Below are 27,057 nucleotides of genomic sequence, written 5' to 3'. Positions count from 1 at the left end.
AAAATAACATTTAAAATGATTTTTATGTTAACATCTTTTAGGCCATGGGATGCACTATTGGGATGCACATTAATTTAAATGGGTAAATTCATTTTGGTGTACGAGTTTTTTGGTTTGCGAGCAAAATTCCGAAACGAATTAAACTCATAAACCGAGGTATGAGTGTAGAAATAGATGAAGAATGTGAGGAGATTGGATTAGAGAACCATAAAGAGAAAAGAAGAATTACAATAAAGCTAGGTATAATGATTTGCAAGCTTTTTTTGGTAGCATTAATTGATCAAAAATAAAAAAAAGCTGAGAAAAGTACAACAAAAATATGACTACTTCCTTAAAATTTATAATGAAGGTTTAGGAAAGTGGGTACCCTACTATGTGATTAAGAAAAGAGGGGAAAAGAGTGGTTTAAGGGGGGCGACTAAAGGGGGTCCTCCTGCTCAGATGGTACGTCCAATAGCTTTGAAATCTTAGTATGTTATTTGTTTCTGTAATATATGACATTCAGTGAATTTCACGAAATTTGGGTGAAGTATAAGGGAGACTCATATAAAGTGTAATTTTCTTTTTTTTGTTTCAGACTTTATTTTTCAGTTAATCACTGTGAAAAAAAAACCCATAGAAACTTTGTTTACATATCTACATTTTGTATTTATAAAATTGTGATATGTTGTTTTGTCTTCGAGCAAAAAAATTTGCAATTTTTTTTTCACTTACAATTTTCTCTACTGTATCCCGTTTTCTTTTTACATTTTTGAAGTTTCATAAATACAAAAAATTCCCCTTTAGTTGTAGTTTCAGTTGGTACCAAACAAAAGTCGAACAGACTTTTTCCTGATTTTGTAGAATTTTTGAAGTGTAAAAAACTACTTTCAGAGATATTGGCTCCTAAAGATTTTTTTCCATTTTATCCATGTCTTGCCATTTGTATTTATCTGATTGGCATGAAATTTTCACATATGATTGTGTATACCTTGTTGACTTACTGGAGAATGCTAAGGCATCTGGTCCCCCTTTATAAAAAAGTATTGCTCACTTGCAAGTGAGGGTGTCAGAAGGCGCCACCTTCCTCATTGTAGAAGTTACGGTCAAGGTATTCCTGCACGACCGTACTTGGCACTTCTGTCTCGCGATGAGTGTCTGTAACTGGGAAAGCGACACAGTGATGAAAGTTTCGCTTGTATCAGAAGGAGGAGGGTTCAACTGAACACCTCTGTGCAGAATTTTTTGTTTGAGCTGCAGTGGCAATGATTCTGCAGCTGGTGGTGATGTAGGTGATGATGGAGTAGGTGGTGATGAAGCAGGTGGTGGTGGAGAAGGGCGTGATGAGGTACTCGGTGTAGGGAATGGCGAATCAGCTGGTGGTGGAGCAGGTGGTGGTGGTGATGAGCGGCGGGTGAGCGTGGCAGGATCACGACTCGCTTCATAAGCTCCGAAACTGCTCCCTTCCTGGTCTTGGCCGCTCTATCTTGTTCAATAAGCCTTATTCATGTTGATGGCTCTCTTACTACTCAACTTGCATTCGTACGTCATTTCTAAAGACCTTTATTTGGCTGGAGTACAAACGAACAGGTTGCGTGCCCTTCCCCGTTGTTGTCTGGGTAGGGACTGGCTCTGCCACACTCCTCTCCTCAACTCACACCCTCCCTGCGATCCAGCATGAGAGGAATGACAGATTACAAAATTTACGGAGAAAAAAAAATTCTAATGCAAATTTTACGTACATACAAGCACTGAATGATACAGCGTGTGTTGGCGCCGAGTCAGGCTATGACGCAATAGCTGGCCATTTAAATATGGCTTCCAGGGGTGAGGGCTTTAATTTTACAAAACAAACCTCACCACATGGCAATTTTAGCTATCCGGCCATGCTGAGTGAAAAACGTGTTGTCCGATTTTAAATATATTTGTAATAAAATACCCTTAGTCACCCCCCTTACCACACGATGTCTGGACGCCAAGAAGCAGAAAGCTGCAGCATGGAGAAACTTGAAAAAGAGAAGGAATCCCATAACTAGGGAAGACTGTAGGCAAGCTAGAAATGATTACACCAAAGTGAGGAGAAAAGAACAAAAAAAGTATGAAAAAAATATAAGAGAAATATAATGGAGGATCCAATACTTTCTATAAACATGGAATTAAGAAATTAAGGAAAATGGGAGCTGTGAATACAATCCATGTGGGTGACCAAGTCTATGAGTATGTAAAGGAAATCTGTGAAGTATTAAAATTAAACGAAAACTCTCAGAAGGTATTTACTCAAGAGACAGGATTTGAAGGAGGATGAGAAGGGAAGTGTCAAAGAATGGAAAACATAAAAGTGAATAGAGAAGAGATACTGGTGCAACTAAAATCACTGCAATGCCCTCCCGAGTTTTATGCTTTCTTCAAGGTATAACGTTAAACTCGAGGATCGTGGAGAAACTGACTTCTTTCCCCCCACTTTACTCCCTTGTTATCTCAAAATACGTGCCTTGGAAAAAGGAAGAAAATGGGAAGAGAGAACAGGTCATTTTGAAGCAGTAGCTGAGGGTGGCAGCCTTATGATTGGCTGACAATTCTGTAAACACGCTTGTGATTTGTTGCGCGTCTGATGATGTAATCGATGGCGCTCATCCAGACAGTGGCCTCTGTGCCTTAGCTTGCCTCTAACTATAACGAAATTTAAGCTTTGTGAATATGAAGTTAACGTTGCTAGTTAAATTAATAGCTTGTACTTTTTACTGTGGGCTATTAGCATGCATCTCTGTGAATCCCGCCCCTGGGGCCGGATTCACAAAGCATTTAGTTCACAGATTTTGGTGTCAACAACAACGTGTGACTCACAAAGCTCTGCGGTAGTAACTATATGATATGTTGTTAACTGTCATTCACAAAACATTGATGATGTCACGAGGTGCACTAGCTAATACATGTTGTCCACTGCACTAACGCCTGCATTCACAAAGCTCTTTTGTCGCACTGCTTGACATTGAATTTGTTGTCCAGTAACTACTGTCTTGAAGGTGTAGTAAACAATACAGTACTATCTTATTCACATAGAAATGCTTATAAGTTGTGTTTTTCAACTTGAAAGAGGATGATTGACACATGTGAACATGGTCGCCAAACTGAGGGAGTCTTAGGCTAGGCCAAATTCCCACTATCCCGTTTTGACGGTGGCTGTTGATGTTAATGACATGATAGAAATGGCGGCTGTTCGGTAAGGAGGAGATAGGATCCGTCATGGCGACTGTTGACTTTTTTTTGTGTGTGTGTGTATTTATCTATTTGTAGTCTACCGGGCCTGAGCTAAGCTCTAATAGTCCCGTCTCCATATCTACATTTATCCAGCTTTTCCTCCATTTGTTGGAAACTGTTCGCCTCTGCCACCTCTTCCTGCAAGCTGTTCCATGTGTTAACACTTCTATGTGAAAACTATACTTTTTTAAGTCACTTAAACAGGTTCCTTTATTAAGTTTCTTCCCATGTCCTCTTAACCCGTGCGTTCTCTCGCAGTTAAGAAGAGATAATTTCTGTCCACCTCATCAAACTTATTTACCAACTTAATACAGCATGATCAGATCTCTTCTCTCCCTTCTTTGTTCCAGTGTCATCAAGTCCTCAATCTGTCTTCATACGTCATATTCAAGAGTTCTGGGACTATTTTAGTTGCAATTCTCTGTATCCTTTCCAACTTTCTGATATCCTTCTTTTTGTGATGCGACCACAACTACAGCATATTCAAGCTTTGGTCTTATCATAGATGTTAATATTTTCTTCATCATTTCTTTGTCAATAAAATGGAATGATACCCTTATATTTTGCATCATCCTTTAGGTTTCTCCAAACAGTTTGTTTATGTGCTTTTCTGGGGATAGTGTGTCTTGCATCGTTACTACCAAATCTTTTTCTTCATGTACCACCACCTTTAAGTTTTCTTCTCTCATCCTGTATGTTTTCCTTGGTCTTTTTTTACTTTTCCCCATTTCCATAACATGGCATTTGTTTGCATTAAATTCCATCTCCCATAACTGGCTCCACCTATATACTCTGTCCAGGTCTTTTTGCAGCTCCTCACAATCTTCCTCCGTCTTCACTTTTCTTATTCACTTTGCATCATCTGCAAAAAGGCCCATATAACTTTTTATACCCTTTGGCATATCGTTTATAATTATATTTTATGAACATTATTGGTGCCAGAACTGAGCCTTGGGGAACTTCACTCTCTACTCTCCTCCAATTTGATTTCTCCTCTTAATCACTGTCCTCATTTCTCTTCCCGCTAAGTAATCCTTCATCCACTCAATAACCTGTGTGTGTGTGTGTGTGTGTCATTTTCATCAGCTAGCTGCTAAAATCACGGAATATTCAATGATCTTACCTAAGTAGATTAATAAAATAGTGGCAGTCAGTGACGCGGTCTATCGCAAATGAGCGTTTCTTGTCAACTACTGAGCAGCCTCGATCAGGTTAAGACTTGAGAGTGGAGATGCATATGAGTAATACAGGAATCAGAAACGCTCAGTACAGAATGTTTCATGTGTTGGGTATGTTTTCTCTGACATCATTTTGTAATTTACCTCAATCATATATGTAATTACTTAATCAGGCGAAATATCATGAAACATTTTTACTGAAAAAAATCCACGCTATATCAGTATTCCATCCATATTTGCTTAACCCGTAATGGCTGCCTGAAATGTCCGCCCACAAGAGCCCCACAAAAGGTAATTTCTCCCACAAATTTGTGGGAATACCCCACGAAGTAGCAAAACTGGCAGTAACGGGCTGGGATTGCCAAAGAGGCCGCTCAAGAAAGCCTACTGGGAAAAAAAAATCAACTACATTACACGATAAATGATTACGTAAAGGAATCGGAGTCGGAGGTATTTTTACCAACTCCAGCCCCGGTGAAAAGTAGCTGACTCCACTGACTCTGACTCCACACCCCTTGTTACAATCTTTATTATTACACACTTCCCTGGTTTTCCAGGTGTCTACGCAGACAACATCGCAGGAAACAAAGACTCTACAGACGCGCGCAGACTTACAACACAAGATATAATTGGACCGCCTACAGAAACCACCAAAAGACATTTGCCAAAAACATAAAAGTAGCGGAACGCAAACACATAGCAACTTACCTCGCAGACAACGTAAGAAATAACAAAAGAAACTTTTTCAAATTCTTTAAGGCGTGCAAACATGACACTAAGATGATTACATCACTAAAAGACAACACTAACACATTAGTAACCAGCCCACAACACAAAGCACTAATACTCAACACACAACCTGACACCAAACATGCCACACAGCCCCTTCCCCCCCATAGCTCCCCTTGACATCACGACTAACGGAATACAGAAATTACTGGAAGGACTTGACACAACTAAATCCACTGGCCCCGACAACATTCCCGCCTTCATCCTTAAATCCTTTGCCCCCATCCTTCAGGCTGTATTCACCCAATCCCTGTCATCCACCTCATTCCCCTCTGACTTGCTTTTGGCAAGCATTAATCCATTGTTTAAGACAGGTGACCAGACTGACCCAGGCAATAGGCGCACCTGACAATCACCATATGGGGGGTACAAACCTGGCGGAGGGACTTTCATGGCAGCCATAGCCGGTAACGGGCTAAAGAGTAGCCTATCCAGATATTTTGTTTTTATTTATTAATGATCCACGAGACATCCTAGAGTTAACCCGCAAACTGCTGTACGCCTTCTGGGCGGCTGAGCGGTAAGCTGCTGTAAGCCTTCTGGAAGCGGGCTTTTCAAACAGGCGCCAAAAAGTTTCCGCCGCGGCTTCAGATACTGCCAGAAAAACATTTTTGTGATAGAAAAATCTAAGAAATATGCAGGATACAACACATTTCGAGCTTCAGATATGTGTATTATAATATTTATGACACGTTTATGTAACTTAGATATCATTTATTGAAGGTCAATCTCGCTGATATAGCCGCACTAGGCGACGCACTCAGAATCTCAGTCCCGCAGCTTACGGGTTAAATCAAAGTATGTGCTTATCTTTGTATTCATTGATACACACACTGGTAATATTTCTGTGGTGTCTGATTCACTTGTTTGAGTGAAATTCTATTGTGAAAAAGTCACATATTCGTGTCACTAGTAAAAATGAAACTAGTAATGAAAATTTTGCCACCATGAAATATACACAAATAGATAAATAGGAAAGCTCACGAAGTCACAATAAGTGACATCACCTGCTTTGCGCAGTAAAAATATGCTATTTATGGTATCTGACACCCACAAAATGGCGTACAGGCTGGCTTGGGCCTGCAGGCTACAGCCTCAATGTTGCCAGATTGTTGTACTCAGCCGATTATATTTCCCGCCTTCCTACCCCCAAACTGTCTTCTGGGCTCCAATAACGAAACTAATTTATAGTTATCATTATAAGAGTTAGATCCTGATGTTTCTTGGCAATTGTTAGGCGTCAGAAACCGGTAAATACTGTGCTCTGAGTACGATGACCTGGCAATGGTAGCTATACATATTTTCATATTATTGTTCTCTTGTTTATTCAATGTTCTGTTCAAGAAAAAGAATACCCATAATTTTAGTTAGTTTTTGGTTATAAGGATTCTTTACGAAATACAATTATAACATTACCTTCTACTAGTTAGGAAACGTACTGAATCCTGGATCGGCTACAGTGATGTTAGGTGCACCAATTATCGCCCCATCTCACTAACATCGATTCCATGTAAAATATTCGAACACATAATACACAAACACATAATGAATCACCTTGACACAAACAACATCCTTACTGACTCACAACACGCCTTTCGACCTAAACGCTCATGTGAATCGCAACTCATTACTACATTTCATGATATTACGAGGCTACTTGACCGACGTGACATCAAACAAGTTGACGCTATTATTTTAGATTTTGCCAAAGCCTTCAACAAAGTCCCACACAAAAGGCTGACATTAAAATTGAAATACTACGGTATTTCAGGACTATTCTACACTGAATCACTGCATTTCTTACTAACCGGACTCAACGTGTTCTTCTTGATGGATCTTCATCTGACACTGTCCCTGTTTCTTCAGGTGTCCCAAAAGGCACTGTTCTAGGCCCCCTTCTTTTCCTCCTGTACATAAACGATCTTCCACTCTCAACGCCTAACTCTTCCAATTGACTATTTGCCAACGATAGTTTACTGTTTAGAGCAGTAAGGACTACTGACGACTGCAGACTGCTACAAAAAGACTTGGACGCCCTCCTGCGCACCTGGCAAATGCACTTCCAACCAGATAAATGCAAACTGTTGAGATTCACCAAAGCTCACAACCCCATCCATCACATTTACACTCTCCATAATTCAAAACTAGAATCAGTCCACACACACAAGTATCTTGGTGTCCACCTATCCACTAACCTTAAGTTCAACACCCACATAGACCACATCAGTGCCACAGCCAACCGAACTCTGGGGTTCCTGAGGAGGAATTTACATAACTGCACACCTGACATTAAACACACAGCTTATGACACACTTGTGAGACCAACACTGGAGTACTGCTCCACGGTGTGGGATCCTTACACACACAGAAACATTGGTAGGTTAGAACAAATCAACACCAAGGCGGCTTGGTTCATTACAAACAATTACACTCGAATGCCTGGCATCACAACACGGAACAAATAAACATGGAACCTCTTCACATACACAGATAAGCACACAGACTTACACTTATGTACAAGATCACAAACACTCACATTGACTTTGATCCACGTACATACTTACACAACGCAAACAGTCAACGTACTTGTAACACACACATCCATAAATACAAAATATATCACCAACACTGACGCATACAAGCACTCATACTTTCCACGCACCATACGCGACTGGAACAGCCTCTCTCAACGGATTTTAGACTGTGGTACGATAGGCTCATTCAGAAAACAAATACACACTCACTTGTCACCACAACACACCTGGATCTGGATCTATGATGCGCAGGGCACCCGTACAGGTGCATAACACGCTTATTTGGTGGCTGTTGAGGGGAGCTGTGCAGGGGAGGGAAGTGAATCAAATGTAATTGTTAAGTGTTGGTGTGTTGTGGTGACACTTAACAATTACACCTGATTCATTTCCCTCCCCTGCACACCCAGCTCCCCTGTCCCCCCCAACAGCCAACACAAATATGCATGTTATACACCCAAATGGGTGCCCTTTGCATTATAAATCAAGATCAAGAAGATTATCTTAATATAATTTTCATTGTTATTATTATTTAGGGGTTAATGTTCGTAAGTAGGGTAGTGTCTGTGTAGATGGTTCTCGAGTTACAATGGGGTTTAGGATCGACAGGCCAGGCCAGTCTTAAGTTGAATTGGTTGTTAGTCAAAATTATCATGAAAAATTAAATGAAATATTATTATTTAAATGTCCTGTTGCGGATCGAGCAGAGTTCCCGCGCCTCCTAACTTCTCCCCTACCCTGCCTCTTCTCTCATGTGCTTGCCTCATCCCAGCCCTTGGTTTGGGAGACCCTAAGCCATGCAACATTATGCGATGGAGCTACCTGGTTGTGCCAAGATGGTAACAGTAGCCGAATGCCCATCAAGTCATTGTGCAGGGGGTTGTGTGTGTGTGTGTGGGGGGGGAGGGGGGGGGGCACTATAGTTATGAGTGGCCATTCCTACCCTCTGTGAATGTGTCCTTCAACTATGATTGTTGTTTCTGGTAAACGGTTGCCTATAATGGCTGCTGCGGGAACATTGTGAAGGAGCTGTTGTTGTGGGATGCCATTTTGGTTGCAATCAGCTGATCAACTGTCTGGTTTTGCTCACTCCCCCACCTCTCGTGGAGAGTTGTGGAGGCTTGTGGATCAACCAAATGCAGCAAAGACTCATAAACAGTGAAGATAACTAGGTAGACTCACTCCACTCTGGTCAGTTCACGTACTAGCCAGCTAGCGTGTGCTAGATAATAGTAGTAAGTAAGTAAGTAATGTTTATTGCCATAATATACACACATTGATATATACATATAAATATAATTATAATTCTGGCACGAATCTAGCCTGTCAAGTCAAGCTTCCCGACAGACTGTTTATTTATTTCATTGCACTATTAATAATATTTCTAAAGGTTGCAGATAGCTCCCAACCATAAAGCTAAATACAAATATACAATAAATAACAACATTAACTATAATACCAGATGAAGTTATAATAGTTATATCTAAAATGTTAACTATAATAACAACTACAACAGCATCAACAATAATAATAATAATAACAATAATAATAATAATAATAATAATAATAATAATAATAATAATAATAATAATAATAACAATAATAAAAATAATATGGACAATAGTACTATGCAATTCACTGATTAGATTTAATAATGTAAATTTGTGTTCATGTTTCAGGAATAAATTATAATTTTAACCGTGATTGTTTTGGATTGCAAATAAGTGTGTTTTTACTGACTTTTTAAATAGAGAGAAATTATTACTATTAAGGAGATTTTTTATTTCTACTGGCAAAGAATTCCAAACTTGAGGTCCTGAGCATAAAATACTATTTCTGAAAAGAACTGTCCTCTAGCAGCATGCTTGTATAGCAGACTGTAGGCCTATAAATTGGTAGAGTAGTGACTATAGTCCATTTCATTCCGTCTGGCCATTCGCGAATGTAGATGTGGCACCTGCGCATTATGAGTTCGTGATTGCGTGAATATCAACTTTATATTTTCATTGATATATTTAAATGTTTGTGTATACAAAAAACCCTCAAGCCATCATATATGAACTGCACACAGAAGATTTTCATCGATAATTACCATATAAGCACCCGAAGGAACAACTTGTTTATCAAACAGTATATTCTCATCATGCTCGAATGATCTACAGTACCTTCTCGAGTTTCGCGCTATCCGAGTTTCGCGATCCACGAGTTTCGCGGTTAGTCCTAAATTCTTACCATCCCGACTTTCGCACATTATCACCCCGAGTTTTGCGCTGCTTTGACACGTACAGGTCACGTCTACTTACCATCGGCGTCACGCACGCTACCTTTAAAGGTCGTATCACTGGATGTTTTCCTCCAAACATTGTGGCTATGGCAAGAGAGAGAGAGAGAGAGAGAGAGGGAATGGGTCATTTTGAAGCCGCAGTTGAAGGTAGCTGCCTTACGATTGGCTGACAGTTCTGAAAACACTCTTGTGATTCGCTAGGAGTCCGATGACATCACCGCCGACGCTCACTATCAGCGGCTTCACTGCCTTAAGGTGGTGTCACAATGGCCGTTTTCGTCCAACCATTGGGGCTACGGTCAACGCCCGTACGCCCAACCAGGAGCGAGTTCACGGTTATCCGTAAGCTGGTGTCACACAGGGCATTTTTCTTCCCAATTAATGCGTTGGCGGCAGGGGCAACCGGCAACTCCAACTATTCCTGGTGTGCATCACACACATCCAAGGTCGGTTGCCCGTATTCACATCCACAACGTAAACAAAGCACTTGCCCCGTATCAACATGACATCGTCTGCTAAAGTAAGGGCTGTTGCGGCTTGTGCTGCCATTACCCACGTTATGGACTTGTTGCTGCAGTTAAATGGAAGGAAGAAACAGTTGTGGGTGTGGCATGCCTGTGGTTCCTCTATGCCAGTTCTCATTGTCACCATTGCGCGTGCACGGCCAATCCACCCATCTTGACTCAATCACATAAACACATGGATCGAATAACAACAAACACACACACACACACACACAAAAGACTCATTAGGAACCATTGCAGATGTTTGACCAACAGAAACGACTTCACCATTTCTTGAGTGTGTTAGAATTGTATTTGGTGAGTGGCTCACATGAACCAAACCTAGCTCTTGGTAAGAAGAGAGTAGTCGTGTTTAACACTGCTCTCTTCTTGCCATTGGGTATGTTTGGTTTGAATGAACCACTCACCAAATAAGTTCTAACACTCTAGGAAATGGCGTAGCCATTTTTGTTTGTGAAAAACATCTGCCATGGTTCATGATGAGTCTGGTGTGTGCGTGCATGTGTGAGTGTGTCTTTGTTGTTACTCGATCCACGTGTTTATGTGGTCGGAGTCTAGATGGGTGGGTTGGCCTCTCACGCGCAATGGTGACAATGAGAACTGGCACGGAGGAACCACAGACACGGCAGACCCACAATAGCTTCTTTCTGCCATTTCACTGCAGCAACAAATCCATAACTTGTCGATTCAGGGCAAGTGCTTTGTTTACATTGTGGATGTGGATATGGGCAACCGACCTTGGCCGTGTGTGACGCCCAAGCTGCCGCCAACGTGGTGGGAAGAAAAAGGCCCAGTGTGACACCAGGTTATGGACAACCGACAACTCGCTCCCGGATGGGCGCACGGGCGTTGCCAGTAGCCGCAACAGTTAGAGGAAAACGGCTAGTGTGACACTGCCCCAAGGCAGCGAGGCCGCTGGCCGGGTGAACGACATCAATGACGTCATCAGACTCCCAGCGAATCACAAGTGTGTTTTCAGAGCTCAGCCAATTGTAAGGCTTCATCTGTGGCTTTAAAATGACCTGTTCTCTCTTCCTGTTTTATTCCTTTTTCCAAGGTATGTATTTTGAGATAACAAAGGATACAGTAAAGAAGGAGAAAAATGAGCTCCGGGGGGTAGCATGAGCCAATTATAATAGCGCCACTATAAACAGTTGCCTGCGCCATGACGGGCTCGGGGCCGACCATCTGGCCTAGATGGATAGTCTACCGGCGCCATAGCCCAAATGTAAAAAAAAATAAAAAATAAAAAAATAAATAAAAATCTTCGCGGGTCGGAACAGATAAGCGCTTTTTCAGTGTTTTCAATACCTCAAGTTTCGCGATCCTCGAGTTTAGCGCTATACCTTCGGAACAAAGCAAGCGCGAAACTCGAGAGGGTAGTGTATAGCCTTTCAGATACTCATATTTCATCTCAGTCAGGTATAGGCTACATAAATTAAGTGACATACGACTCTCTTAAGTGTCTAATAAGGAATTTTGACATGTTGCATGTAAATAACATGGGTAGCCTAATATTTGAAATAGCCTAGCATTGCATTCAACAATTATACTCTTTAATGTTATTTATGTTATTAATCGTTATTTACATGCAGTAAATTATTAAGATAGCCCTACCCTTTATTTGCACTTACAGAGCCAGATGTCTTTTAATATACCTGAAATGAGCTATCAATCAAAGAATTTGAAAAACCACAGATCGTTTGAGCATGATGTGCCGCTATGTTATTTGATACAATCTTGTCTTTTCGTGTGCTTGTATGTTAGATTATCGATGCAAACGAAAGTTGTTTTTTGTATACATAAACATTCAAATAAGTTATTGAAAAATAAGCTTGAATGTCTATCACAACAGATGATTGTCACGCATACACAAACTAGGAATGTGCAGGTGCCACATCTATCAAAATTTCCGCTTTGTTGGTGGACAGACGGAATGAAACAGACTATAGTGACTGCAGCATGAGTAGTACTTACAACGTGAGTTTCAAGGGCAACTGAGGGAAGAAGCATGGGTGGGCCACCCCAGCCCACTCACCCTTCCCTCCTCCTGCCAGTGCATGAGGACTGAGGAGGGCACTGGGGTGGGGGTGGGAGGGGAAGTGTGGGAGCTCGTGTACAAACAGCTGCTCTACCCACGGTGGGATATTATCTCAACTCGTTACTTAACCAAATATTACTATTATTGGCCTGGTCATAAGGGCAAGAGGTTGTAAGTCGCATGTCATAACTCGAGTATTACCTGTATTTTATTTTATTTTTCAATGTAAATTTTGGCTCATGATTGATTCAACTTACGACTGGCCTGGCTGTCCCAAAGTGCTCTGTAACTGGAGGATTACCTGTATACGCAACACACATACCATACTGAAAGAACAGCCGTATATTGAAGGTGACCTGTAAGCTCTGGAGGTGTGTTTACTACTGATGAGCCTTTATCTTGACTAGCGGTGCCTGGCCAGTGACCAAGACCAAGACTAGTAGAGGGAGTGTGTGCTTAAATCTCACACTACCATTAGAATATACTGTTTGGATTACTGGTTTTATTACAATTTTTTATTACCACATGAACGTGACAAACCCAGTGGCACAGTAAAGGGGGGTGGGGGGGGCGGTCCCCCCCGGGTGACAGCTTGAGGGGGGTGCCACGATACAGGCTCAAGTCTAATGGCTGAATTCAGTGACGTAGCTAAGGACTGGGGTGTTGGGGTCATATAAAATGACCCCCAACAAAGGGGCCTGCTGCCCCCCCAAATGGTCTATTTGGGAGTCCCCATTTGTTGCCATACTCATTTGTAGAAGTGTGTGGGGGGAACCCCACAAGGAGACAAGACCCCCGGGCCCGCGCCCCCCAGATATCGTAGGTAGGTGAGAGGGGAGACACCTAAGTGTTTGTTGTAGCATGAATCTCGCTGAACGGTATCGTAGGTAGGTGAGAGGGGAGATGCCTAAGTGTTTGTTGTAGCATGAATCTCGCTGAACGGTATCGTAGGTAGGTGAGAGGGGAGATGCCTAAGTGTTTGTTGTAGCATGAATCTCGCTGAACGGTATCGTAGGTAGGTGAGAGGGGAGACGCCTAAGTGTTTGTTGTAGCATGAATCTCGCTGAACGGTATCGTAGGTAGGTGAGAGGGGAGATGCCTAAGTGCATGACAGAAACAAAACAAGCTCGTCATGGAAACATCTTCGTTGCATGCTTCTGTATTATTATCATAATAATAATAACTTATTATTATTATTATTATTATTATCTTAATTATTATTATCATTTCATGTAGAACACCAAAATCATCGTTAAGTGACAAGTATCATGCAGATATATAATAATAAGAACAATAATAATAATAATAAGAAGAAAAACTGAAGAAGAATTATAATAATAAGGGTGATAATAACAATAATTATTGTCAGCCAGTTTGTTTTCTGCTTTTCAGTGGTTGTCTCTGAATTTGTCTGGCTGGAATAGTAAGTGATGTATGGGGATAATATAATAATAATAATAGCCTAATAAATTAACCCTTAGATTACGGCGATCATATATATAAGTGCACTACCACACGCCCCACCCGTACGGGGATCATATATATAATCATCACACTCTACGCTCCCTACGTTTCAAATATACCGCCAGTTCTTGACTCAGAAGAATGGTGGAGGCATCTGGCATCCATACACACTCTCATTCGTCTCCAGCGCGCAGCCTACCGAAGGCCACAGATCATTTTCCAATTTTGTTCAGAATACATCTGTCATGTCTCGTGACACGTCAAGCAGTTCCTCTTCTCCGGGCTGAGGTAGAGCACGGGCGAATCAAAGTGACAGTGACTGTGATGACTGCTATGGTAGTGACATTGACAGAGGAGGGAGCAGCAAGTAGGAGAGAGAGAGAGAGAGAGAGAGAGAGAGTGAAAGCACGCTTTCACGCGACGCGTCACGGCCACGAGAAAATGTGCAATATTTTCGGCTGTCATTTTTTTATTATTATTATTAGGAGAGAAGTTTTGTTACACCACCATATATACTACATGAATATACAATTATTGCAAAGAAGAAAGACACCATTTCCACCTCTTTTAAATGCCTAAATTTTCCCCGTGCACACCATCCAGAGAAATATATCACCACCCGTACCTTAAGGGTTAAGGGAGGGCATTCAAAACCATGAATATATATATGTAAAATAATAGGCATGTAGCAAGTCAGTATGCCGCGCCATGCCATAGAGGCCTGCTGAGTGCTGCACCGTGCACACTGGTGACTGGAGGCTGTAATTGTGAACGCCTGCTGCTGTAAGGTATAAGAGTCATTTTTTGGCAACCTTTTAGTACATAGATCTTAAGATACAGGACTGCTGGGGGCTGTGTGCACAGGGGCCGGCAGGATGTAGGCGAGGGCTGTGCTTTGTGGCGGTGTGTGTTTGCCGTGTGCTTGGTTATGGCGGTGACGTGTGGGGTAAAATGTGTACATAACACACCAGAACATGACAGTAGAGGCTCAGGACAAACATGGCTTGCGGCACCACACTAGTACTGTGACAAACAGCAGGGTGAAGGAACCTTAAAAGTTTGTTAGTATGAGGCTGTGACGCTGCAAGGCATGGCTGTCTGGCCGCGTGTGCCGTGTGTACGTATTAGTGTTTATCATCATGTCAAGTTTTTAAGCAAGACTTTTGAATCTACACTTTTCTGGTTATACAGGTACAGGATGCACCTCGGTGTGAAAATGTCAGGTGGCTCCCAAACTTTTTTTCACGACGTCCCCTTTTAATTTTCTTGGAAGTACTTACTCCCTTCCCCCACTAAATAACTTCGTGAGCCTGATGCTTCCCACCCACGAGCGGCAAAAGTCTAGTGAGGGAGCACGCATTTGAACATGGAAGGCCTCAGGGGTAAGCACGGGCTACTTTACCCTCGTGCCTACCCAGCCTGCAACAAAAGTTGCACCATGTAGCAGACCCTAAGCAGTGCCCTAACATGCGTAGCTGCGCCTGATATAGCAGCATCAACATTAACCCTTCATTATATGAGTGTCTTACGCAAATTGCGACTTAGGTGTCTGCACTGTGCACATAAATGTGCGCCGTTACAAGCGTCACGGCCACGCCTGCTGCTCACGAATCTTCGTTCCTGCCGCATGCGGTGCAGCCCTGCCGCCGCTGCCTGCCTGTTTTATTTATTATTATCTATTATTTATAATTTTATTTATTATTTATTTATTAATTATTTATTATTATCTATTATTTATTATTTATCTATTATTATTTATCTATTATTATTTATTATTTATTATTTATTATTTTATTTATTATTAATTATTTTCTATTATATATATATATATATATATATATATATATATATATATATATATATATATATATATATATATATATATATATATATATATATATATATATATATATATATATATATATATATATATATATATATATTACATCAAGGGCAACAAAAGAGTACATAAAAGGCCCTACTCGGTGCTCTCACAAAAGTAAAAGTATAGAAGCCAAAGATAGGTCAATTTCGGATGGAGAGGTGTCTTGATACACTCTTCTTGAAAGAGGTCAAGTCAGACAAAGGAAGACTGTTCCAGAGTTTACCAGTGAAGGGGATGAAAGAATGGAAATGCTGGTTAATTCTTGCATAAGGGGTTTGGACAGTATAGGGATGAGCATGAGTAGAAAGTCGTGTGCAGCGGCGCCGCGGGAGGGGGGGAGGCATGCAGTTAGGAAGTTCAGAAGAGCAGTCAGCATGAAAATATTGATAGAAGATAGATAAAGAAGCAACATGGCAGTGGAATTTGAGAGGTAGTGTCAGTAAGAGAAGGAGAGCTGATGAGACGAAGAGCCTTAGACTCCACTCAGTCCAGAAGAGCTGTGTGAGTGGAGCCCCCCACACGTGAGATGCATACTCCATATGAGGGCGGACAAGGCCCCTGTATGTGGAAAGCATCTGTGCGGGGGAGAAGAACTGGTGGAGATGATACAGAACGGCCAATCTCGATGAAGCTGATTTAGTAAGAGAGGAGATGTGAAGTTTCAGTTGAGATTTTGAGCTAAAGATAGACCGAGGATATGTAGTGTTGAAGAAAGTGACAGTTGGGTGTTGTCGAAGAATAGGGGATAGGTGTTTGAAAGATTGTGTCAAGTTGATAGGTGGAGAAACTGGGTTTTTGAGGCACTGAAGGGCACAAGGTTCCTTTTACCCCAATCGGAAATGATAGCAAGGTCTGAGGTTAAGCGTTTTGCAGCCTCCAGTCTGGAGTCTTTTAATTCTGGTAGAGAGGGTCTTCTGTTTAAAGAAGTTGAATAATGCAGAGTAGAGTCATCAGAGTATGAGTGGACAGGACAGTTTGTTATGGAAAGATCATTGATGAATAACAGGAAGACAGTGGGTGATTGAATAATGCAGAGTAGAGTCATCAGAGTATGAGTGGACAGGACAGTTTGTTATGGAAAGAAGATCATTGATGAATAACAGGAAGACAGTGGGTGATAGGACAGAGCCCTGTGGGACACCACTGTTGATAGGTTAGGTTTAGGGGAAGAACAGTGACCGTCTACCACAGCAGAGATAGAACGGCCGGAAAGGAAACTGGAGATAAAGGAACAGAGAGAGGGATAGAATCCGAAAGAGGGCAGTTTAGAAAGCAAAGACTTGTGCCAGACTCTATCGAAGGCTTTCAATATGTCTAGCGCAAATGAGAAATTTTCACCTAAACGGCCAAGAGAGGATGACCAAGAATCAGTTAAGAGAGCAAGAAGATCGCCAGTAGAATGCCCCTTGCAGAACCCGTACTGGCGATCAGATAGAAGGTCAGAAGTGGATAGGCGCTTATGAAACTTCCGGTTAAGGATTGATTCAAAAGCTGTAGATAGGCAGGAAAATAAAGCTATTGGGCAGTAGTTTGAGGGATTGGAACGGTCACCCTTCTTAGGCACAGGCTGTATGAAGGCATACTTCCAGCAGGAAGGAAAGGTAGATGTTGATAGGCAGAGGCGAAAGAGTTTGTCCAGGCAGGGTGTCAGCACGGAGGCACAGTTTTTAAGTAGTACAATAGGAGGCACTCCATCAGGTCCATAAGCCTTCTGAGAGTTGATGTCAGAGAGGGCATAGAAAACATCACTCATAAGAATCTTAATAACAGGCATAAAGGAGTCAGAGGGGGGATGAGTAGGAGGAATATGCCCAGAATCGTCCAGAGTGGAGTTTTTACAGAAATTTTGAGAGAAGAGTTCAGCCTAAGAGATAGATGAGATGGCGGTGCTGCTGTCAGGTTAAGGAGAGTAGGGAAGATGAAGAAGTGAAATTGGAGAAGATATTTTTGGCTAGGTGCCAGAAGTCACGGGAAGAATTAGGAAAAGCAAGGTTTTGACATTTTCTATTTATGAAAGATGTTTTGGTAAATCGAAGAATATATTTGGCACGATTGTGTATATATACAGTCGTCCCTCAAATAGTACGGGGGTTAGGGACTCAGGAGCCCCGTACTATTCGAAAATCCGTATAAAATTAGTGTCCCCCCCTAGAAACACTCCTGGGCTGTGTTTGAGAGAGGGAATTGGTACTCTCGTTACGTCTCAAATGCGTTACGCTGCAGCACGAAAGGTTAACTCGCACGTCCGCTCTGCTCCCGGCTTTGAGAGGTGGAACACCTCTGTGCTGTGATGACGCCATCAGCAAATATGGCCCAAACAAACACATAAGTGCTGCCATTGCATCAGGAAGATCAGCGTACCCCATTTTGCTGCAAGTGAGATGCCGTTACCATAGCAACGATGAAGCTAAGTAAAAGGACGGCCTTTATCTTTACTCTTGCAGCACTTTTGGAGCACTGGCAGTTATAATACTGCGGCAAGAATTTCTTTTACACTATGATAAATACAGCAAACACTGCTCACTTTCTCGTGATATGCTCTCCCTACCACAACGTAACTCATCCCAAAATGTAACTTCTCCTAAATCTGAATTCTTCTGCAAGGTGAACACCTTTCTCGAACGCTTTGGGGTGTCTTCAGCAGGTGTTTTGGTAGAACAGTGTTGCCACTCACGCCATGGCTACTTGGTGCGACGAACAGGAAATTTAAAAATCATAAAAAAATTCTTCCATGACAATCCATATAAAACCGAAACCGTGCTATTGGAAACCGTACTATTTGAGGGACTGTATATATATATATATATATATATATATATATATATATATATATTATATATATATATATATATATATATATATATATATATACACACACACACACACACACACACACCTTGGGAGGGGGGTGCAAAATTATGCTTCGCCCTGGGTACCAAATACTCTAGGAACGCCTCTGGACAAACCACACAAATATACAATACAAAGGACACCTTGGAGTCACCAATTCCCACACCAAGACCGTTACCAACACCAAAACAACCAACAGTGGCTGCCAAGAGAGTTTCCTTGTCACACGAGACTGCCAGGGCGAGTAGGTTCTGTTAGACTGTCAAAAACAATAGCAGCAAGAATATCTTATCTGTACATTTCTTGTAGGCCAAGGTTATGCATACAGCTAATGCAACATTTGGTATCCAAGATGCATGCTCAGGTTTTGTCGTATTTTTAGAAAAAAAAACTGCATCTTCAATGCCAGCAAATACAATAGTTCCATTGATGTCTTGATACTTTCTTTTTAAATGAGTGTAAACCATGGGAGAGAGGAAAGCAAGTAGAGTGGAGTTTGCACCTTTGATGAGATCGTGAAAAGGAATTTGAGTTATATTCCCATTCCAGTGTACACCAATGACAAGACCCTGATTCCTAAGAACTCGTCCCTCATCGTCGCCAGAGTGCCCATCGACCCTGCCCAGATGAAGAAACCATGGTGAGTACAGAGAGAGAGAGAGAGAGAGAGAGAGAGAGAGAGAGAGAGAGAGAGAGAGAGATTCAGTCAAGCCCCCCCAGAAAGGTAGTACTTCACAGCAGTATTGTCCCAAGTTAACGCGGTAGCAGCGACGGGCCAAATTTTTGCCCTGACACAAACCCCCCAAAAATAGAGGATGCATAAACTGATCAGAAATGCATTGATATGTGTTATATAATGATTTGCGTGAGTGATAATTTTTTTCTCATTAATTCGCTTAGAGGAGCCTTTAAGAAACATGATCCCCACAGTTACTGGGTTAAATGGTATGGGCCTTCTCCACTGCCCTCTTCATTACTACAGGTATCCCTGCTTAATGATTGGATTACATGCTTGAAGGAGCAAAATGATCAGTATAATGAGCCAGAGGTTTAATGGAATAAAGGGGGTGTATTCCTGGACTTGTATTATCTAAATCATTAACTAAGCGAAAAAAAAATGAAATAAAGAAAGGGGAGAAAGGGGCAAGGGGGAAAGAAATAGAGAAAGCAGATGATTGTGTAGAGGAGGAAGAATGTCGAGAAATTATCAGCGAGAGAGAGAGAGAGAGAGAGAGAGAGAGAGAGAGAGAGAGAGAGAGAGAGAGAGAGAGAGAGAGAGAGAGAGAGAGAGAGAGAGAGAGAGAGAGAGAGAGAGAGGTGGGCGAGATGTGATGGTGTCGGCGCCACCGTTGCCAGATTATCATACTCAGAGCCTCAGATTTACGGTTTCTGAGCCATAACTATTGCCAAAACACACCAATAGTTAACCATTCTAATGATAACTGTATATGAAGGCAGTTATTCGGGTCGAGGAGGCAGATTTTTGGGTCGGAAATTGGCAGACAGAAGGCCTAGTACGACAATCTGGCAACGTTGGTCGGCGCCTCGGTGTCTGAGAGAGAGAGAGAGAGAGAGAGAGAGAGAGAGAGAGAGAGAGAGAGAGAGAGACTTCCTAATTTTAGACACAAGGCGGGAAGAAGGCGGTGCATACTGTAACTAATTTTTTTTGTGATTGGTGGGAACAAGGATGGTGGGAGGAGCAATAGGATTTCAAGGACAGCATACGGCGTCTTTACCTAGTAACCAACACAAAGTACGGGACAACTCAATAGAAGAAGAAACAGAATAGAAATATGACGCCTACGAGGCGCCATCGATATGCTATTGGCTTCATGAAGCCTCCGTAGGCGTCATCGTCTTGAAAGGGAGACTGTTGTAGCAAAGGCTCCATTGCTTTCTGCCATGGGTCTGATCTCAGTGAACAATTTACAATATAAAATGTTTGGAAATACACTAACAGCTCTACTCCACCTGTGACCAGATCAGCCCTGTGGTTCCTTTACATTGCAGTAGCTATTCACCCAGCAGTGCACGGCTTGGGTTTTAGTTTTCCCATCATTCCTTTTACAGCAAGGGAGGCAGCTTAAAGGCAAAAACTAAAAACAACAAAAGAGCCCACTAGGTGCTGCTTCAGTAAAAGAAAAAGAATAAAAAGCTAGAAGAGGTCAATTTTGGAAGGAGAGGTGTCTTGATACTCTCCTCTTTAAAGAGGTCAAGTCAGAGACTGGAGGAAATACAGATGGAGGAAGGCTGTTCCAGAGTTTACCAGCAGAAGGGCTAAAAGAATGAAAATACAGGTTAACTCTTGCAAAGGGATTTGGATTGAATAGGGATGAGCAAGAGTAAGAAGTTGTGTGCAGCAGGGCTGTGGTAGGGGGGCAGACATGCAGCTAGCAAGTTCAGAAAAGCAGTTAGTGCTAAAGAATTGATAGAAGATAGAAGTACAACAAATTATTGTGTTCAGAGTGTAACAAGTGGTGTCATCGGCGATGCTCGGGGCTTAGAAATTTGCGAAGGGTATTTACCTATTTGTAGTCTACAGGGCCTGAGCTTAAGCTCTAATAGTCCTGTCTCCATATCTACATTCATCCAGCCTTTCCTTCATATGATGGACACTGCTTGCCCCCACCACCGTGGGACTTTGTGTGTCCAAGGTGGAGGTGTGTTGGTGGAGGTACAAAAATTCTGCTATTTGGGATATGTGTTGGACTGTGACGCGGGAGTGGAGAGAACAGTGACAGCAAGAGTGGCAGTTGCATGGAGAAGGTGGCGAGAAATGGCCAGTCTATTAGTGAACCGCAGCATAAGATTAAGGAGCAGAGGAAGTGTATACAAAGCCTGTGTCAGTTTTTCTCTCTCTTGTACGGAACAGAAACATGGGCACTGACGAGCAGACTGATGCACGTTATACGCAGCTGTGATCGCAGGATGCTGAAATACATGGAAGGAGTGGGTGGCAGGACGGGAAGTCTAGCAATGAAGTAGCCGAGAAGTGTGGGGTTGAGGAAATTTACGTTGAGCTGAGGAAGAGAAGACAAAGATGGTTTGGACATGTGAAAAGAGAGGGGGAGGGGATGCTGAGGGAGGTGGAGGGGGTGAGAGTTGGGGGACGGCGGCAGGAAGGCCTAGGAAAAAGTGGAGTGGGTGTGTGATGGAGATAGAGGAAGATATGGCACAAGATCGGGAGATGTGGAAAATAGTCATCGCCCGTTCAACCATATCTTTAATGGGAAAATTTGGACGTTAAACGACAATGATGAATGATGATTGAAGTACAACATTGCGGCAAAATTTAAGAGGTAGATGACTGCCGATAAGAGGGGAGTTGATGAGACATTATCAGAACCTTTGACTCCACTGTCTAGCAGAGCTGTGTATGTAGATGTCCCCCTCACATGAATGCAAACTCCATATGAGGGCAGACAAGGCCCCTGTATATGGAGAGCATCTCTAAGGGGGAAAAGATTTGGTGGAGACAATACAGAACGTCTAACCTCAAGGAAGCTGATTCAGCAAGAGATGAGATTTGAAGTTTCCAGTTCAAATTTTGAGTTAAGGGTAGACAAAGAATGTTTGTTGTAGAAGAAGGGGACAACTGAGTTGTCACAGAATAGGGGATAGGAGTATGGAAGATTGTGTTGAGTTGACAGGTGGAGAAATGAGCTTTGAAGCATTTTTAAGGACACCAAGTTCCTCCTGCCCCATTCAGAAATGATAGCAAGATCTGAGGTTAAGCATTCTGTAGTATCCAGTCTAGAGTCTTGTAATTCCTGTAGGGAGGGTCTTTTATTAAAGAATATTAAGTAATGCAAAGAAGTCATCAGCATTGGAGTGGACAGGACAGTTTATTTTGGAAAGACTATCATTACTGAACAACAGTAAGAGAATAGGAGATCGAAGAGAGCCCTGCGAGGCACCACTGTTGATAGGTTTAGGGGAAGAAGTGACCGTCTAGCACAGCAGAGATAGATCGTCCAGAAAGGAAACTGGGGATGAGACTACAGAGATGGAATCTGTTGGAGGGTAGTTTAGAAGGCAAACATTTGTGCCAGACTGTCAAAAGCTTTTAAGATGTCTAAAGCAACAGCAAAAGTTTCCCTGAAGTGGCTAAGAGAGGAGGACCCGGAGTCAGTTAGGAGGGCAAGATGATCATCAACGGAACGCCCCTTGCGGAATCCATACTGACGATCAGAGAGGAAGTCGGAAGTTGACATGCTGCTCCTGTTCCTTTTGAGAACTATTTTAAAAGCTTTAGAAAGATAAGAAAGCAAGAACGCTATAGGATGTTAGTTTGAGGGATTGAAACGGTCACCCTTCTTAGGCACAGGCTGTATGAAGGCATACTTCCAGCAGGAAGGAAAGGTAGATGTTGAAAGGCAGAGATGAAGGAGTTGACCAGGCAGGGTGTCAGCACCAAAGCACGGTTTTAAAGGACAATAATAGGCACTCCATCAGGCCCATAAGCCCTCTGAGGATGGAGACCAGAGAGGGCACAGAAAACATAATTCATAAGAATTTTAATAACAGGCAAAGTAGAACCAGAAGGGGGATGAGAAAGGAATGTGCCCAGAATTGTCGTGACTGGAATTTTCTGAGAAAGTTTGAGGGAACAGATGGGAGACAGATGTGACAACTGTGCTGCCATCAGGACTAAGAAGAGGTGGGAACGATGAAGTAAAATTGTTAGATATTTTTTGTTTGGTGCCAGAAGTCTCTGGGAGAATTAGAGAAAGCAAGGCTGTGACGATTTCTACTCATGAAAGAATTTTGGGTGAGTCGAAGAATAAATTTGGTGTGACTGGGCAGAAATGTAAATATCATGATTAGCAGGAGTGAAAAGGCTCAGGTACCTCTTATGAGCTGTCTTTATCTCGGATAACATGAGAACAAGCGTGATTGAACCAGGGCTTCTTAGCATGAGGGGTAGAGAAAGTATGTGGAATGTGTGCCTCCATTCCAGGGACAATCACCTCAGTAATGTGCTGGGCACACACAGAGGGGTCTCTGTCTTGGAAGCAGTAATCATTTGACAGGATATTGCATAAGTACATTCTGAGGTCATCCCACAGAGCTTAAGCACGACCTCTTCTATGGGTCCAGAGGCTGTACAGGAACAATAGGACAAATGGAAATAGGGTTGTGATTGGAGGAGCCCAAGGGAGAAAACAGTTTGATGGAATAAGCTGAAGGATTAGAGGTTGGGAAGAGGTCTAGAGTGTTGGGCGTATCTCCAAGGTGGTCATGGATATGTACAGGGTGCTGAACTAACTGCTGTAGATCAATGAGGAGAGCAAAGTTGTAGGCTTGTTCACCAGGTTGGTCAGTGAAAGGATGAAAGCCAAAGCTGGTGGTGAATGTTGAAATCTCCTAAGATGAAGGGAGAGTGAGTCAAGTTGTGCTCCACTTTGGAATTTATATAGCCAAAGAATTTTATATAGTTGGTAGAGTTCAGTGAGAGATAGACAGCAGAGATGTATTTAGTAATAGTGACAATGAAGTCTAAGCCAGATGGTGGAAGATTTTGAAGAGTCAAGGTTGTGAGCACGAGAGCAAGTAATGTCGTGTTTGTAGAGGGAACATCCAGCTTTGAATTGAAAGTTAGCATAGAGATAGTAGGAGGAAACTGTGTTGAGATCACTGTCAGTAGCCTCAGAAACCTGTGGCGATGGGTTACTAGGTTTCTGAAGTGAATGTCAAGCTATGAGAAGGATGTAGCAAATGGAATGCAGAGTGTTGATGTTGTTTTGTTCATTTCCAGGGACAACAAGGAATCAACTGCTCTGCTTCTTTCCAACCCGTCAAACTTGATGAACGTATGTAAGACTGGATCACCTTTGCAACTTTACTTATCTCCTGCAGGGTAACACATGTACTCTTTAAGTTCCTTGGATACATAACCTTGGTGCGGAGAGCTCGGGCAGCGCCTACACGGGTGCTGCTGCTTGCTTTCCCATTCTTACTCTAGTGGTTTGGGTTGCAACATTGGTACCATTAATTGGGTTGGTATGAAGCCCCACACACACATCCTCATGATATGCACAGTTGTGGACAAGAACATTGCTCCACCTTTCTCTGAACTAGAAACTTGGCAGCCGCCTTTCCATGTGGTCAGTCACTCATATCTCTGCCCTTAACATTTTATCCCTCTTTCCTTTTGTCTTCCTCACCCTCCACCCTTCTTGTACCCATGTGACACAGTGCAGCAAGTACAGAAGAATATATGCAAAGAGACTGCCAGAGGCCAGCCACCAGCCTGGTGCTCTGAGAACAAGGAGTTACCAGCTCTCCCCTCAATCCATAAATCAATCTAATCTCCATTTTAATCTTTCATTTGTGTTTGCATTAATTAAATTGTTCCGTTCATCCATTCCCTCTCCTCTCTTCCCTCCCACCCCTACTCATTCCACACTCCACTCCCATCCTCACCTCCCTCCACTCTGCTCCACAAACAGCTCATTCACCCTCTCTCTCCCTCACCCTCCTACTCCTAGTGACTGCTAAGGAAGGGGCTACTGAATTTTAAATTTAGAGTAAAGTGAATCAATATTTTTGTTGGCAACTGTACATATATTTGTTTTATCACTTGTAGTTTAGCAAATAGTCTGGGAGTTTTTTTTTTTGTCCCCCAAAAGTAGATGGTGCTGTACTATTTCCATAATGCTGTGTCACTGCTACATCTACAGCAGCAGACAGCATGCACTAAGATAAGAGTTTCCTTGTGTGTATTTATGAAACCTCAATAGGCAGTGAGGTATGATTGAATGATGGAATAAGTGGTCATCCATCTCTACATTTGTCCTATGCATTGCCATGTTTTATATATACATATATATATATATATATATATTTCATTATTTATCCCTGTATGTTTTGTATGTTCTAGCCAATAAAATTTGAACCTGAGGTGGTGTGTGCTATTTGGTCGAACTTTGCTCCAACTTAAGCAATGCCAAGGAGAGTATGGGAAAGCACTTTGTTTAGTCATTACATTGTTTATGCCGAGGAAGACCGGCTAGTTATGAAGGTGTTTAGATGTGGTGAAAGGCTGAGTAATGGATGTTATTGGCTGTCGCACGATTCATCTTAGCAGTGGGGCAACTATTCCTTTCCTCGGTAATACAGTATTCACTCGTGCATTATTCACTTTTAGAGTCAGGCACTGCAAATGGAGACCTCGTCGGCATCAGCTTCCTTTCTTCTGGGTACCATTAGAGGACTGTTGAGTTAAAGATGCTATGTTTCATAATCATCAGTTTAAAATCATCTATAGTTAGTCATTTACTATAAATATATATGTAATCTATTCTGGCTAACAATAGGTGAGCTTATGAAGGTTGCCAGAACATAATAAGTAAAGAATATAGTAGTGGATGCATAACTGATATGATTTTTAATTCCTTGAGTAGGAGTATCTTCATAACCTTTCAGTACAATGACACAACTGTCAGAAGTACAATGACATACTTGTTGATGTCATAGATCCACACGGTTATTTTGTCTGCTGTAAAGTCTCGGATAACACATGTTCCTGTTTTCTTAAATGTTGTATATAATATGATGTCCTATTTGACTTTTATTATTATTATTATTTTTAATTTTTAATATGTAGGTGGTTTAGTGTATATGTATGTACTAGAGTGCACATTAGCAGACAGTTTTTACCAGGAAACAACAAAAAAATAAAAACAAAATAGTATTAGTGTGATCGGAATATCTCTTGCCCTGAGTGTTCAAGGTCATGTGTCATCTACCTCCCTCCCTACCTTACCCCCACCATCCTTCCCTCGAGCATAGTCTTTACACCTTCACTGGATATAACGGATGTTCTAGTTTAACCAATATCTTGTTCACAGGAGTGTTCAGAGGAGTGGGAAGCAGAAGTTTGAGTTTTTTGGGAGTCATGGAATGCCAGCCAAATGGTCTGTCCAAATCATAATCTGATTTGACAGTTGAGTTCCTCTGATGATTTTCATAACTTTTATTCAATGAAATTCATTCCAGAATGAAAAGCTACAAAAATTTAGCAATATTATTTTCGAGTTTATTGCAACTTTGGCTCTTCTAGCAGTAAATTTCCAGGTCAAAGATTATAAACTATATTTTACAGACTCATCGTGATAAAATGAGTAACTTTTCTTCAAAAAATTCTGTACGTTACCAGTAAAAGTTAGAATTTTGGGAATCACCGGAATTTCAGCCAAATGTCGCATAACCTAGAAAGAAAACGTAGATTTCACAGCAGGTGCGCCAGTAAATTTTCTACAAAAACACCTT

The 27,057-nt window shown here is 41.9% G+C and overlaps 1 protein-coding gene across 8 annotated transcripts in view; it reads left to right on the top strand.

The window, feature by feature from the left end:
- LOC126999226 (E3 ubiquitin-protein ligase RBBP6-like) overlaps positions 1–27,057 on the top strand; it is a 115,455-nt gene that overhangs the window by 11,565 nt on the left and 76,833 nt on the right. For 5 of the 8 annotated variants that reach the window (XM_050861563.1, XM_050861564.1, XM_050861565.1 and 2 more), the window contains exon 3: positions 19,333–19,423. The exons of 1 other annotated variant lie outside the window; for it this stretch is intronic. In XM_050861563.1, the coding sequence (XP_050717520.1) occupies positions 19,333–19,423 (91 nt within the window). Of the gene's footprint in view, positions 1–19,332; positions 19,424–24,541; positions 24,767–27,057 lie in introns of those variants that run through there. 2 more of the 8 variants (XM_050861558.1, XM_050861566.1) reach the window with 2 other exon arrangements.

The sequence above is a fragment of the Eriocheir sinensis genome, chromosome 16, assembly GCF_024679095.1.
Source record: "Eriocheir sinensis breed Jianghai 21 chromosome 16, ASM2467909v1, whole genome shotgun sequence".
Taxonomy (NCBI): domain Eukaryota; kingdom Metazoa; phylum Arthropoda; class Malacostraca; order Decapoda; family Varunidae; genus Eriocheir; species Eriocheir sinensis.
This window is presented reverse-complemented; position numbering and strand designations above follow the sequence as displayed.